A 13957-nucleotide genomic window follows, 5' to 3' on the forward strand; every position below is an offset into this window, starting at 1 on the left:
GTTAAGTTGGCATAATTGGTAGAAAGGGAAATGCCCATAGCTGTACCACACATCTGCTGGTAAATCTCATGATTAAAGATGAAAATGTTATTATTGAGGCATAGTTCTATCATTGAAAGCAACATCTTTGAATGTTCAAGTTCCGCAATACTTCGCTGTCTTAGAAAATATTTATCTTGTAGGTACTAGGGTCATGGTTTGAATGGCAAATGGTGCAGTGGCAACAGGCCGAAAAGGTGTCAGAACCCCTCTAAACACAGATTATTGTAAATGTTACTACTAAACAGGCAGTCAAGAGGGCAGCTATCTTGCAGACACTAGGGTCATGATTTTAGTGGTGTAGCAGGTGCAGTTACACCAGAGACAAAAGCTCTATGAACACCTCTAAACACCAAATATCACTATATTTTACTACTAAAAAGGCAGTCAGAAGTGCAGATACCTTGCAGGAAATAGGGTCATGATTTGAGTGGTGCAGTAGGTGCAGTAGTGCCAGAGCCAAAAGTTGTCATGACTACTCTAACCACCAAATATTGCTATATTTTACTACTAAACAGGCAATCACAAGTGCAGTTACCTTGCAGGGAATAGGGTCATGATTTGAATGGTGCAGCAGATGCAGTGGCAGCAGAGCCAAAAGATGTCATAACCCCTCTAAGCACCAAATATTGCAATATTTTACTGCTAAACATACAGTCACAAGTGCAATTATCTTGCAGGCACTAAGGTCAAGATGTGAATGGTGCAGCAGGTGCAGTGGCACCAGCCCAAACGTTGTCCGAACTCCTCTAAACACCAAATACCTTACCTTGCAGGCACTAGGGTCATGATTTTTTAGTGGTGCAGCAGGTGTAGTGACACGGGGGCCAAAAGCTCTATGAACCGCTCTAAACACCAAGTATTGCTATATTTTACTACTAAACAGGCAGTCACAAGTGCAGTTACCTTGCAGGGAATAGAGACATGATTTGAATCTTTTTTGGTCTTATTTATTTAAAAATAAATGCTCTTAGGGCAAGGGTTGGGCATAGCATCTAGGGCTTAGTTCATGTGATACTGAGTAATCTGTTTATGACCTAGTAATTAAAGAATATACACTCAGCCACTGAATACTTGGATATATTTGTGAATCATTGTACCACCTTGCACGTGGCAAGCATTGTATATCTGGAAGGAGTAAGGATTTGGTCTTTGACATAGATTAGAGTACTTCTTGCACGTATTTGGTGTTAGTTTGTATTCCATGTTGGCAGATTTCAATATCTATTTATGGTGCAAATTCATCTTCCACCTGCTCACCACTCACAGTGAGGGCTTTTTGGTTATATGGTCTTTCACTTTTTTACCGTGCCAATTTTCTATTTCCAGCAACTTCTGTTTTGTATGCCACTTCATATAATCCCATATTTGTTGGTTTTCCAAATGTCTCTCGAATTTACTTGTGTTTTAATTGCTGGCAGGTTACTTCCTGCACTTCTGTTCTGCTTTCTGTTCTGCTTTTTCCAGCGCATGGAGCCAAAGTACACCTTCTGGTTTTTGGTGATTGGTTACTTGTTAGTATTTGTATGCAAAAGATTAACTGAATGCTTACCAATTTGCATTGAAATGTGTGTAAACATGTTGGTCATACGGCAATGGAGTATTGAGTGGTTATGTAAAGCAAGCAGTGAGTGGGCTCATTCGGTTGTGTTTTTCATTACTTAATAATTACATTTCTGATGAATAACAGTTGTAAATATTAAAATTATTTGTATGTTCATTTCTTAAATTACCACTCACTCATTTTCAAAGAAAAGCCATTTGTATAATTAGGCAACGTTTTATTTCAAATGGTTATTCTCTCAGTGACTAAGTAGTAGGCATTCACAACTGCAGTTTTCTTGCAAGCACTATGGTCATGATTTGAATGGTGCAGTAGATGCAGTGGCACCAGGGCCTAAAGGTATCAACACTCCTGTAAGCACCAGATATTACTATATTTACCTACTAAACAGCACATCACAAATGCAGTTATCTTGCAGGCATTAGGGTCATGATTTGAATGGTGCAGCAGGTGCAGTGGCACCAGCTCTATGAGCCCCTCTAAACACCAAATATTCCCATATTCTACTATTAAACAGGCAATCAGAAGTGCACTTACCTTGCAAGAAATATGTCATGATTTGAATGGTGCAGCATGTGCAGTGGCAGCAGAGCCAAAAGTTGTCATAACTCCTCTAAGCACCAAATATAGCAATATTTTACTACTAAACAGTGAGTAACAAGTGCAGTTATCCTGCAGGCACTAGGGTCATGATTTGAAATGTGTAGCAGTACAGTTGCACTGGGTCCAAAAGTTGTCTGAACTCCTCTAAATACCAAATATCACTATATTTACTCTTAAGCAGGCAGTAACAAATGCAGTTATCTTGCAGGCACTAGGGTCATGCATTTAATGGGCAGCAGTTGCAGTGGCACCAGTGCCAGAAGGTGTCAGAAGCCCTCTAAACACAGACTATTGCTCAATTTTACTACTGAACATTCAGTCACAAGTGCAGTTACCTTGCAGGCACTAGGTTCATGATTTGAATGGTGCAGCAGGTGCTGTGACGCCGAGGCCAAAACCTCTACCAATCCCTCTAAACACCAAATAATGCTATATTTTACCACTAAACAGGCAGTCACAAGTGGAGGTACCTTTCAGGAAATAGGGTCATGATTTGATTGGTTCAGCAAGTGCAGTGGCTGCAGAGCCAAAAGTTGTCATAACTCCTCTAAGCACCAAGTATTGCAATATTTTACTACTAAACAAACAATCATAAGTACAGTTATCTTTCAGGCAGTAGGATAATGATTTGAATGGTGCAGCAGGTGTAGTGGCACTGGGCTCAAAATTTGTCAGCACTCCTCTAGACACCAAATGTTGCTATATTTTACTACTAAACAGACAGTCACAAGTGCAGTTTTCATGCAGACACTATGATCATGGTTTTAAAGGTGCAGCAGGTGCAGTGACACCAGGGCTAAATGCTTGACGAAGCCCTCTAAACACCAAATATTAGTGTACTTTATTACAAAACATGCAGTCACAAGTGCAGTTTCCTTGCAGGAAATAAGGTCATGATTTAAACAGTGCAGCAGGTGTAGTGGCACCGGAGCCAAAAGTTGTCATAACTACTCTAAACACCAAATATTGATATATTTTGCTACTAAACAGGCAGTCACAATTGTAGTTATCTTGTAGGTATGATAAACAAAAGAAATGATTGCCACGCACTCTGCTCAGCCACAGAGTAAATTTAAGTGGTTTATTCGGTGCAAAAAGAAAAAGAACAACGCGTTTCGACTATGCAGTCTTCTTCTTAGTTCAATAGTCCTTTCTCTAACAGATCTATTTATACTACATATTTCACATACCAATCCAATGCATTCTTGTTATAATAGTTCAATTGTACAATGTAAAATTTCACCTAATTTATACTAAATTTCATCAATTCAAAAATTTGTTCGCCAGAAAATAATATAAATGATACACAAATTATATCTATTATAAATTAAAATAAAAAGCTCATTTTCATAAGTTAGAGAAAGAGCAAAATAAAGTATTATTCTACAATAAACAATAAACAGCCATTACATGATTAAATGAACCTCAAAATTCATTTCCCTAATTAATTTACTTCCAATTCATTGCTCAAATGTGAATCATGTGAAAAAAAGTTAATTTGATTAATGTGATCATATAATTTAATATTTAATCAAAATTCTGGTAATATTTTTAGTGAAATAAATTCCAATTAATTTAAAATTCATTTTAAATCAGAGATGGACATAAAGCTTCTCGTCATAATTGAGCTCTGACGGGATCTTAGTCCTCATTGAGATAATATACTTAGATTCCAGTTGTCTCAATTTTTTTACTCTATTTCCACCTCTTTCATTTTCAGGAATGTGGTCTATCCCATAATAACGTAACATTCTCCAACTATTTGTTTCATGTTGTTGGAAGTGTTTGGCTATGGCATATGTTTGATCTTTATGTAAGACTGCTCTGACATGCTCTAAAATTCTCTTCTTAAGCATGCAGATTGTACTGCCTACGTATCTCAGGCCACAATGACATTCAATTACATAAACTGTAAATTTTGTGTTACAAGTTATTCGATGTTTAATGTTCATTACCGTTTTATCCCATAATTTTACAGTTTTAGTTGATTTTCCAATTTTGCAAGCTTTGCAACTATTACATTTAATGAAGCCACATTGTTGTTCAATTAGCCAATTCTGTTGATTTTTTATTGTGAAGTGGCTTCTTACAATATAATCTTTCAACGATGGAGATTTTCGATACGTGATCATTGGACCTGATCCTATTATTGGACCAAGATCTAGGTCTTTCCGTATAATATGCCAATGTTTGCATAGAATATTTTTGATAAGGCCACTTTCTTTGGTGTATTCAATTATCATCCTCACATTGTTTTCCTCTATTTTGTCCTGTATAGCCTGAGTTTTCTTGGGCACTAATGTCTCATCTCGAGAGATTGTTTGTACTTTTTCTAAATTTCTTTGTAAAAGTCGAGAATTGTAGCCTCTTTGTTTAAATCTATGTAAAGTTTCTTTATATTTTAACTGTACCTCTTTCTCATTAGAACAATTTCTACGCATTCTGATCAATTCTCCATAGGGAATGCTTTTTAAAAGTGATTTAGGATGAAAACTTTGACCATGTAAAATGCTGTTTGTTGACGTCTTTTTACGAAAGACTGTGGTTTCTAATTTATTGTTTTCTACATAAATATTAATGTCTAGAAAATTAATTGATGACTTACTCATTTCACAAGTAAACTGCAAACCCACATTATTCTGATTCAATTTGTCAAAGTATAGTTGAAAATCATCCTGTGTTCCTTGCCAAATTATAAATAAATCGTCAATGAAGCGTACCCAAAGTGCAATTTTATCCATAAATACATCATTATCCTTACTCCAAGCTATTTCCCTTTCCCACCAACCCATTGTTAAGTTGGCATAATTGGTAGAAAGGGAAATGCCCATAGCTGTACCACACATCTGCTGGTAAATCTCATGATTAAAGATGAAAATGTTATTATTGAGGCATAGTTCTATCATTGAAAGCAACATCTTTGAATGTTCAAGTTCCGCAATACTTCGCTGTCTTAGAAAATATTTATCTTGTAGGTACTAGGGTCATGGTTTGAATGGCAAATGGTGCAGTGGCAACAGGCCGAAAAGGTGTCAGAACCCCTCTAAACACAGATTATTGTAAATGTTACTACTAAACAGGCAGTCAAGAGGGCAGTTATCTTGCAGACACTAGGGTCATGATTTTAGTGGTGTAGCAGGTGCAGTTACACCAGAGACAAAAGCTCTATGAACACCTCTAAACACCAAATATCACTATATTTTACTACTAAAAAGGCAGTCAGAAGTGCAGATACCTTGCAGGAAATAGGGTCATGATTTGAGTGGTGCAGTAGGTGCAGTAGTGCCAGAGCCAAAAGTTGTCATGACTACTCTAACCACCAAATATTGCTATATTTTACTACTAAACAGGCAATCACAAGTGCAGTTACCTTGCAGGGAATAGGGTCATGATTTGAATGGTGCAGCAGATGCAGTGGCAGCAGAGCCAAAAGATGTCATAACCCCTCTAAGCACCAAATATTGCAATATTTTACTGCTAAACATACAGTCACAAGTGCAGTTATCTTGCAGGCACTAAGGTCAAGATGTGAATGGTGCAGCAGGTGCAGTGGCACCAGCCCAAACGTTGTCCGAACTCCTCTAAACACCAAATACCTTACCTTGCAGGCACTAGGGTCATGATTTTTTAGTGGTGCAGCAGGAGTAGTGACACGGGGGCCAAAAGCTCTATGAACCGCTCTAAACACCAAGTATTGCTATATTTTACTACTAAACAGGCAGTCACAAGTGCAGTTACCTTGCAGGGAATAGAGACATGATTTGAATGGTGCAGCAGGTGCAGTGGCAGCAGAGTCAAAAAAATTCAGAACCCCTCTAAGCATCAAATATTACAATATTTTACTACTAAACAGTCAGGCACAAGTGCAATTACCTTGCAATCACTAGGGTCACAATTTTAGTAGTGCAGCAGGTGCAGTGACACCGAGGCCAAAAACTCTATGAACACATCTAAATGCCAAATATTGCAATATTTTACTACTAAACACGCAGTCACAACTGCAGTTACCTTGAAGGCAGTAGGGCCGTGATTTGAATGGTACAGCAGGTGCAGTGGCACCAGAGCTAACAGTTGACATAACTCCTCTAAACACCAAATATTTCTATATTTTACTACTAAGCAGGCAGACACAATTGTGGTTACCTTGCAGTTAAAAGAGGCATGCTTTGAATGGTGCAGCAGGTGCAGTGGCACTTTACTAACTACACATTACTATACTGTAATATGATGACATAATAATTAAGGTACAATTTACAAGTTTGGAACCCTTGGATAATAATTCAACATACATCACAACATAAACAACGATCCATGGAAAAGTATTCATGCAAGAACCCTTAGTCGCAGTTATTGAAGAAATAGAGAGAGGAACATAAAATGGGTTTCAGCAGATCGAAAATTATAGTGGTTGGCCTTATTATGGATTTTGGTTTCATGTTTCCAGTGATCAGAAAGTGCCTTACAGTTCTAAAAATGTGGCACGTCAGCACAAATTAAATACAATAAATGTATTTAAAGAAAACATGTAGTTTTATGAAATAAATGTAAAAAATGCGTTTTCAATTGAGAGCATCAATACAATGATGTTTAGGAAGAAGTACATATTTAATAACAGAAGCAATTTCAAGATTTGCTACCCATCTCTATCGATTAATATATTAGATTGTCAACATAAGTATTTCACTTTTAAGTAAAACTGCCTCAACATGATTAAAAGCAACAGTACATTTCTGGGAATTAATTAACACTCACCAAATCGTATCAATATATACAACGAATACCAGTATGCCACATTTTAAAAGACCAATATCACACTTATCAAATACGTAGGATTAAATACATGTATATTAAAGGCGATCTTTTCAAAGTATTAGAACCCATTTTGTCAGGATACGGTAGAATTAAATCTTCCTTCTCCATTGCGCACCTACCTACATCCCTTGGCATGACACAGATTGGTGCTGATGCAAGTGATCCGAAGGGATGCGTGATGTCTATCCACATTGTGTATGCACACACAGGGTAGATGGGTTGAAAGATGCATTCATAGACGTCATCACTACGCAACCAGCAATCTTCGGAGTCCGAAGTATTTTGAATGCTCGGTTGTTCAGAACAATAGATGCTACTCCTTCAAAAGAATTGAAATGTGGGTTAATTTTCTTTTCCAAATGAGGAAGATGAATTTAAAGAGTAAAAAATTGTATGTTGACATATATTATTAATAATTAAGTAGCTCATTTTTATCTAACAGTTCAGTACTTCGTCTTCTGATTTAAAGGACGTGCATTATATGAGCTTTGATTATGGTAAATACTGCAATTAAGCAGGCATAGAGAAGTTTGTCAAAGTACATAAAAAAGTTTGCACGAACGTTTTTCCACAGCATAAAAAGTCGTGCATCAAGCCCTGAAAAACGGGATAACCACAGGCATATTAGAGGGGAGCCTGAATAACTTAGATGAAACATTTAAGTAGATATTAATTTACTGCTTATGAATGTGAAAATTAGTCAATGCAGTTTAGGTGAATGATATCTTTATTTGAATAATTCAAGCATCTGAAATTATGTTGGAACACTTCATTCTCTTTGGTACTTTGATAAAAAAAAAAGGGCTTTTTTCTCTAAATAGACATGGGTTTGAATATTTCAGGATTTTGTTAAATTGAAAATGACCAAAAGTGGGCCTATCTGTTCCGAAAAATGGAAAGGTATTCACATCCCTAAGCTACTACAAAGACAGCGGCCCTAGTACGGTATTGGGTTTCTTTTTTTAGTATGACATTTTTATTGACTTTCAAAATATGTTTATTGCATATTTGGCTCAATACTGCTATAAAAGCAAAATAACAAACAAATAAGAATGACTCCAGAAATAACCAATGCCAAAGAACACAGAAAGATGAAGGGTATGCCGGGTGGGGTCTTTGGAGAGAAGGGCAACAAAAATCCTGTTTGTAAAGGCCAGGTAAATAAGACTGGACAAATTCTCATTAGAGGTTGAAACCCCTGTCTACTCCTACTGGTGCAATTTATAAGCTTAAAGCGTACCAATCGTAAATTAAGCCACAACTAATATAACCCTGCTTCAAAAATTACATCATCCTTATTACGTTCCTGGGTTGGATTTTCAGAGTACTAAATGCCACATATAATTTGCCCTGCATGCAAAATGACAGAGGTTTTTGGTAATGGGAAGTAGTCTCTAATTTTTTGATTTCATGTCCCTTGCATGTATAAGGGATCCAAGCACGTAAGGGCGAAGGAGAAACGCAATGCTGTTCTTTGTGAACACAAGAAATAACGCCTGGCAATTTGCTTTCCTTTGCTTGAGTCTGAATACTAGTACTCTTGCATTACTGTAACAGTTATTGTTCACCTGCTATCTTGCATTATATGATAATCGTTGGTCCATAGTTAATGCAGACGTTTACACCAGTATGGCAAAAACATATCCTGTCCATATATGGGTATCATTTTGTTCATAAAGGGCATGTCATCGTACTGACCAAATTCCAGTGAGGCTTACCTGACACCATGTCCTAGGTCACAGGTTTGATAGGCGGTAACAGTCTCTTTGTTAAACCGCAAGCCCCTTTGTTCCCGCTTTGTCATAGGACCGTCGCTCGAGCATTAACCTCAACTACTGCTCAACCGTGCTAGCATTGCAAAGCTACTGCTCTGCTCCATGCCTTCATGCAAATCCTCCTTCTCTGCATGTACAACTTTCCTCCTCAAGCTCACACTGCAAAGGCCACACTACAAGCTGCAGTATCATTGTTGTCTTCCACGACGCTCAACAACACTCATAATCTGCAAGTGAATCAACTCTTTGGCCATGCAGTTATGAACCAGTTCATGCTGCACACCTGTGAATTCAGCAACTTACACAATGCGCATGACCAAATCAGCTCTTGGGTCGTGCAGTCATGAAACAGCTGCTGAGCTGTGGTTACAAGTTTATACTCTATTTCCCTTTCTGAGACTGTATTATAGTTCTTACTGCACAGTCTCTATCAGAAAGTACACATTTGTACAACAAACATGCACTTTATATCAATGAACTGTATTTGTGGGGTGCTCCAGGGCCAAGTACATGAAATGGAATGCCGATGCAGATTCAGCCGTTAAAATCAAAATTATAGTTCCAATAATTGTATTCCAATTTATATTGATGGCATAAGGAATATAAAATATTCAGCTCTCGAGCACCAAAAACTGCACATCAGTCTAAACTCATTTGTACTGTTAAAAGGGTGGCCATCTTAGAAGGGTCTATGATTCTATAACACTGTTGACATAAGGTAATGTAATTGGGAAATGCCTGTCATTTCTTAAGAGTCACCTCATTTAAATGTTTGTCATGCAGTGTAGCGGCCATATTGGAAACAACATGCAAGCATTATAGATACTCCATGTTTTTTAAATTACAGTTTACAAATTGCACAGTTGAGCAAGGAACACAAGGACTGTTGCTAAGTGAAACATATATATCTAGTGTGTCTGCTACTGTTCATAGAACTGTTCCTAAAGAATGGTTTGCTCATGCTGCATATCCTGCACCTTGTCTCCCAACGAAGTTGGTCTGTTGCAAAAGATGGCGGGACACCAAAATAAAGTTCTCCATTCCAAAATATGCATGCACCCCGCATTTATTTGCAACTACACGCAAGGTCATAGTATTTTTTTTTTTTTTTCTTTTCTTATTGAAAATAGTCCAATCCTATTAAATGTGGCAACTAGTAACCCAAATACTCCAAAATGTGCGTTTCAATGTTTAAAGAAACACCAGAAAAATAGGAAAAGGTTTACTTGGAGAAAGATTAAGCAAAGGATGTAAGCACATCATGACATGCTAGTGGTGAGTTTTTAATAACATATTAAATTTGTAGTTTGATGTATATTTGTGCATGTGACAAGAATGACTGCACATTCACATATTTATTTAGGTCATACTTTAGTTTATATGTAGAATATGTGGCTTTGATTGGGGAAGGCTTCTTTTCAAGATGGTTTCCACAATTAACAAACACCCCTGCTACATGCTGAAAGCAACGCACCTCAGTTGCTGCAATGGAAGCACTTCCTAGGAGGTAGAATGATACACAAAACAGCCATCAGCATGAGATGAGAGATAACTACAGCTCTGAAGCTCACCACCTTAACATCTTTTGAGAATAGTTAACGAAAACTAGCTACGTGTGAAGCCTAACCTGAAACACTGTAACTGCCCTCTTGCTATGCCCAGTTTCAAATATCTATATTAGTTTGCTGAGATACCCACTGCCTTTTTAAAGTCTATTCTGCCTCACGCATAACTTCTGAGATGAACACTGCCAGAAATCATTACACAAATCTGCAATTCCAACTGAACAGGAATCCTGGCCCCTAAGTTGCAAGGACTTATTTGATTCATCAACTCCCCACCAAAGTTAAAGTAATGCCTTTAAAGAAAGGTTCAACCTTCTATGTTAGGTCTCATTGGAAAGGCAGCAAATACATCATTTTAAATGTGTGATAAATGGAAATGTAAAATGGAGTCCCGAGCATGGCCGAAAAGGTGGTGGCTCAAGGGATTGAAAGGAAACTAAGTTAAATAGTAACCAAATAAAAGCAAAACTGAGTAAAAGTTAAGTAAAGGTACAGTAAGCCATAGGAGGCAAAATGTGGATGGAATAATATAAGCACAATATCCAAGTGTCAGTCTTGCGGGGTGTCTGGAAGGGACCAAAGACTAAAATTAAGGAGCATGGAGCCACTATCTGCTTGCGGTCTATTATAAGACACCACCATTCTAGCCAACCTGACAAATGTTTCCCTTGGTAACAACTGGGTGTGCTCATACCCTTGGGTGGTGAAACTGCCAGTGCCCCCTACATTCTATTTCGCCATGGACAGTTTGCATTCTTCTGGAAAGAGACACCCCTGAGATACTCTTGAAACATTGTTGAGCCATTAAGTGATAAATCTTGTACAGAGCTGAGATTGAAAGGCAATTATTGTCAAATATAAATTGCTAAATTAGGGGCATGGGAGGCCACCTTTCCAGTGAAAACGGCACCTGCAGCCACAAGTGGCACATTATTTAGAACCATGAGGAACACAAGACAAAACACTAAACTACAAAACATTAAACTAAAAACACCTCACACCAGTTCCTCTGAGATTTTTGAAGGCACTTAAGATTTCAAGGAGACCATAGCAAATCATCAGAGGCAATTAATGGGTGACATGGCAGGAGTGACCATGCATGTTTGCACGCCAAAGAGGTCCGTCTGCATCTGTAACGGCAATTGACATGTTATCTCCAGGAAAACCAAGAAAAGGACCTGGTCAAATGTCACTCGATCGTGTTATTCTTTGATTCATCCAACAAGTGAGTCTTCTTCTCTCCTTGTCTTAAATCAGGGCAAGATTTAATTGAAGAAAGTTGAGCCACAGGACACCCTCAGCAGCAATATTCTGAGACAATCTTCAGGTGCATTTCAACATGTATTAATTCATGTTATGCCTATCCAGTCTTCAGGAAACAGAATTACCAATTATTTTGCAATAATGTAGTCACTGGCCAGCCGCAGGAGCACGCACTCCTGTGTTTCAGCCACCCCAGGAATTACCCCTTTAACTTACAAGGTTCAACAATAGACCACACAGACGGTAAGCACATCCCAGAGGCTGTTACAAGAACAGGCAGAATGTTTTTCTGTGGACCCCAGCAAAATCAGTATCAATTTGATCACCCTAATGCATTGCAAACAGGATCTTATCTGTTTTACTGATCTTTGTTAAGACGGAGATGGTCGGACTTCCATCCTCATATCGGCTAAAAATCAACTACCATTGCCTGGCAGTAATTCACAATGACCAGGAGGAAGAGCCAAATGGCAACCTCCTGCCAGCTGATCCAGTCATGTCTAGCCCTCTCAGTAAGCCAAAAAGCCCCAATCCAATCGTATCCCTTCACCTTCTTGTCATCATGAGCACCATGTGCAGTAAGCCAGAACTTATGGCAACCAACCTAGCACTTCACACCCTGAAACTAGATGATCAAACCAAAATTCTTACCAATATATAAAATGTTGCAACTATTGACTCACAAATATATGCCATAGAGAGCACAGTAAAGGGTTTGCTTAAACACAACAATGTCTCAAGGAAGATTAGGAACTGCTCTGCGATTGTCTTGAAACATGCAGAGGTGCTAAAAGTTATTAAATCCATTCTGGTCAATTGTAGAAAGAAAATAATTGGTGGAAAATGCAAAGGTAGAAAACCTAGAAACAAAGATCTCCTATACTACCACGCCATTGAACCTTCCCATCAGTGGCCCTTCATGGCAGTACTAACAAACCACAAAGAGATTCATTCATAAACTGCAGCACATCTAAGACCTCAAGATACCCATTAAAGCCTACAGGAGGAAATTCCACAAACAACAGCTGTATAAAATCTTAAGAAAACCGCAAAGAAGGAAGCAATCAAAACAAAAATATCTAGCGCTTAAAAAAGTTAGTGAACAGCCAACAGTTGAGGTCTTCACATCAGAGGCAGGAGCGCATGAAAATGGAAAAGATCATGCAGAAACGATCTAGCAGTCAATGGATGAAGGTACTGATATCGAAAGCCATTACTTGCAATTCAGCACTTGACATTTTCCACTTCTTGCCAGGAGCACAAACACATAAGAGAGTTCTCACTGGACCTAGAGCACCATCCGCTATGTTAGATTTAGTAAAGCCATCTACTGTGTCTCCTAGAACACAATGCAATGACCCCTTGAGCATGCTGCACTGCACCTGTTCATTTGGCCCAAAGAAGGTGTGGAAATCTGGTGATGACAAATAGACAAGTTGAGGCCAGTCAGACCCTGGAGACTCTAATGGCCAACAACAACCGAACGCTTCTGCTTTTTACATGGATCCTAAAGGAACCGTCACTTAAGTCCCAGGAAATGGTCAACATACAGGGTACTGGACGGCGATATTGTTGAAGTCACCCAGCCTTTTTTGGCCCAGTGGTCTCCTGGCCCCCTGACTAAAGTGATGTCAGTTTCAAAAGCTAACAAAAACCTAAGAAATACTTTCAGCCCCACAAATAAATTGCCCTATGAGACTCAGCATGTTGTTATAGCTGCTTGTCCTGTTGCCAAAATCTGACCAGGTACATCAATGAATTACATAGAAGGACTCAGTTAAGCTACGGAGGGGACAAATGCAGTACCATCCAACCTGAGCAACAGGGGCAAATGCAGGCATCTTCTAATATCACCCAACCCGCCATCATCTTATTCACACCAATTCATAGTTCCAGGGGTCAGTATGACATCCTGAATAGAAGCAATCTTTTAAAATCACTAAACTTTCAACCAGATTTAGAGAGATAGAGTTCTCTCCTAACTTACTGTGGGTTGGTTTTCTTCTGCTGTATTCCATTGCCAAAAGAGGAACCACCATAATATGGTAGGCAAGAAAGTGTACAGCGGGTCTTACACTGTCAAAAGGAACTGCCCTAGCCAATTGGGGCATATTGATCTGTGAAGGTTTAACCAACAGTACCTGTCAATCTATGAATCTTGTGCTGCCTCACATTTAAACCAGCAGCAGGATGCACACCATCAATGTTCCCTTAAAACTGCATTGACTGACAATGTGAATGGAAGCTCTAGACCAAGCAATGCATCTATATTTGACACCAGGATCTCTTTACATCATGAAAATATATGTAATGCCTGGTTTAAGCCTCAGTTTTAT

At 38.5% G+C, this 13957-nt stretch overlaps 1 protein-coding gene across 1 annotated transcript in view; it reads right to left on the bottom strand.

The window, feature by feature from the left end:
- The window catches only part of LEPR (leptin receptor), a 714243-nt gene that overhangs the window by 174875 nt on the left and 525411 nt on the right, over nucleotides 1–13957 (bottom strand). The window contains exon 10 of the mRNA XM_069232491.1: nucleotides 7138–7337. Coding sequence (XP_069088592.1) covers nucleotides 7138–7337 — 200 coding nt within the window. The remainder of the gene's footprint in view (nucleotides 1–7137; nucleotides 7338–13957) is intronic.

The sequence above is a fragment of the Pleurodeles waltl genome, chromosome 4_2 (genome assembly GCF_031143425.1).
Source record: "Pleurodeles waltl isolate 20211129_DDA chromosome 4_2, aPleWal1.hap1.20221129, whole genome shotgun sequence".
Lineage (NCBI taxonomy): Eukaryota > Metazoa > Chordata > Amphibia > Caudata > Salamandridae > Pleurodeles > Pleurodeles waltl.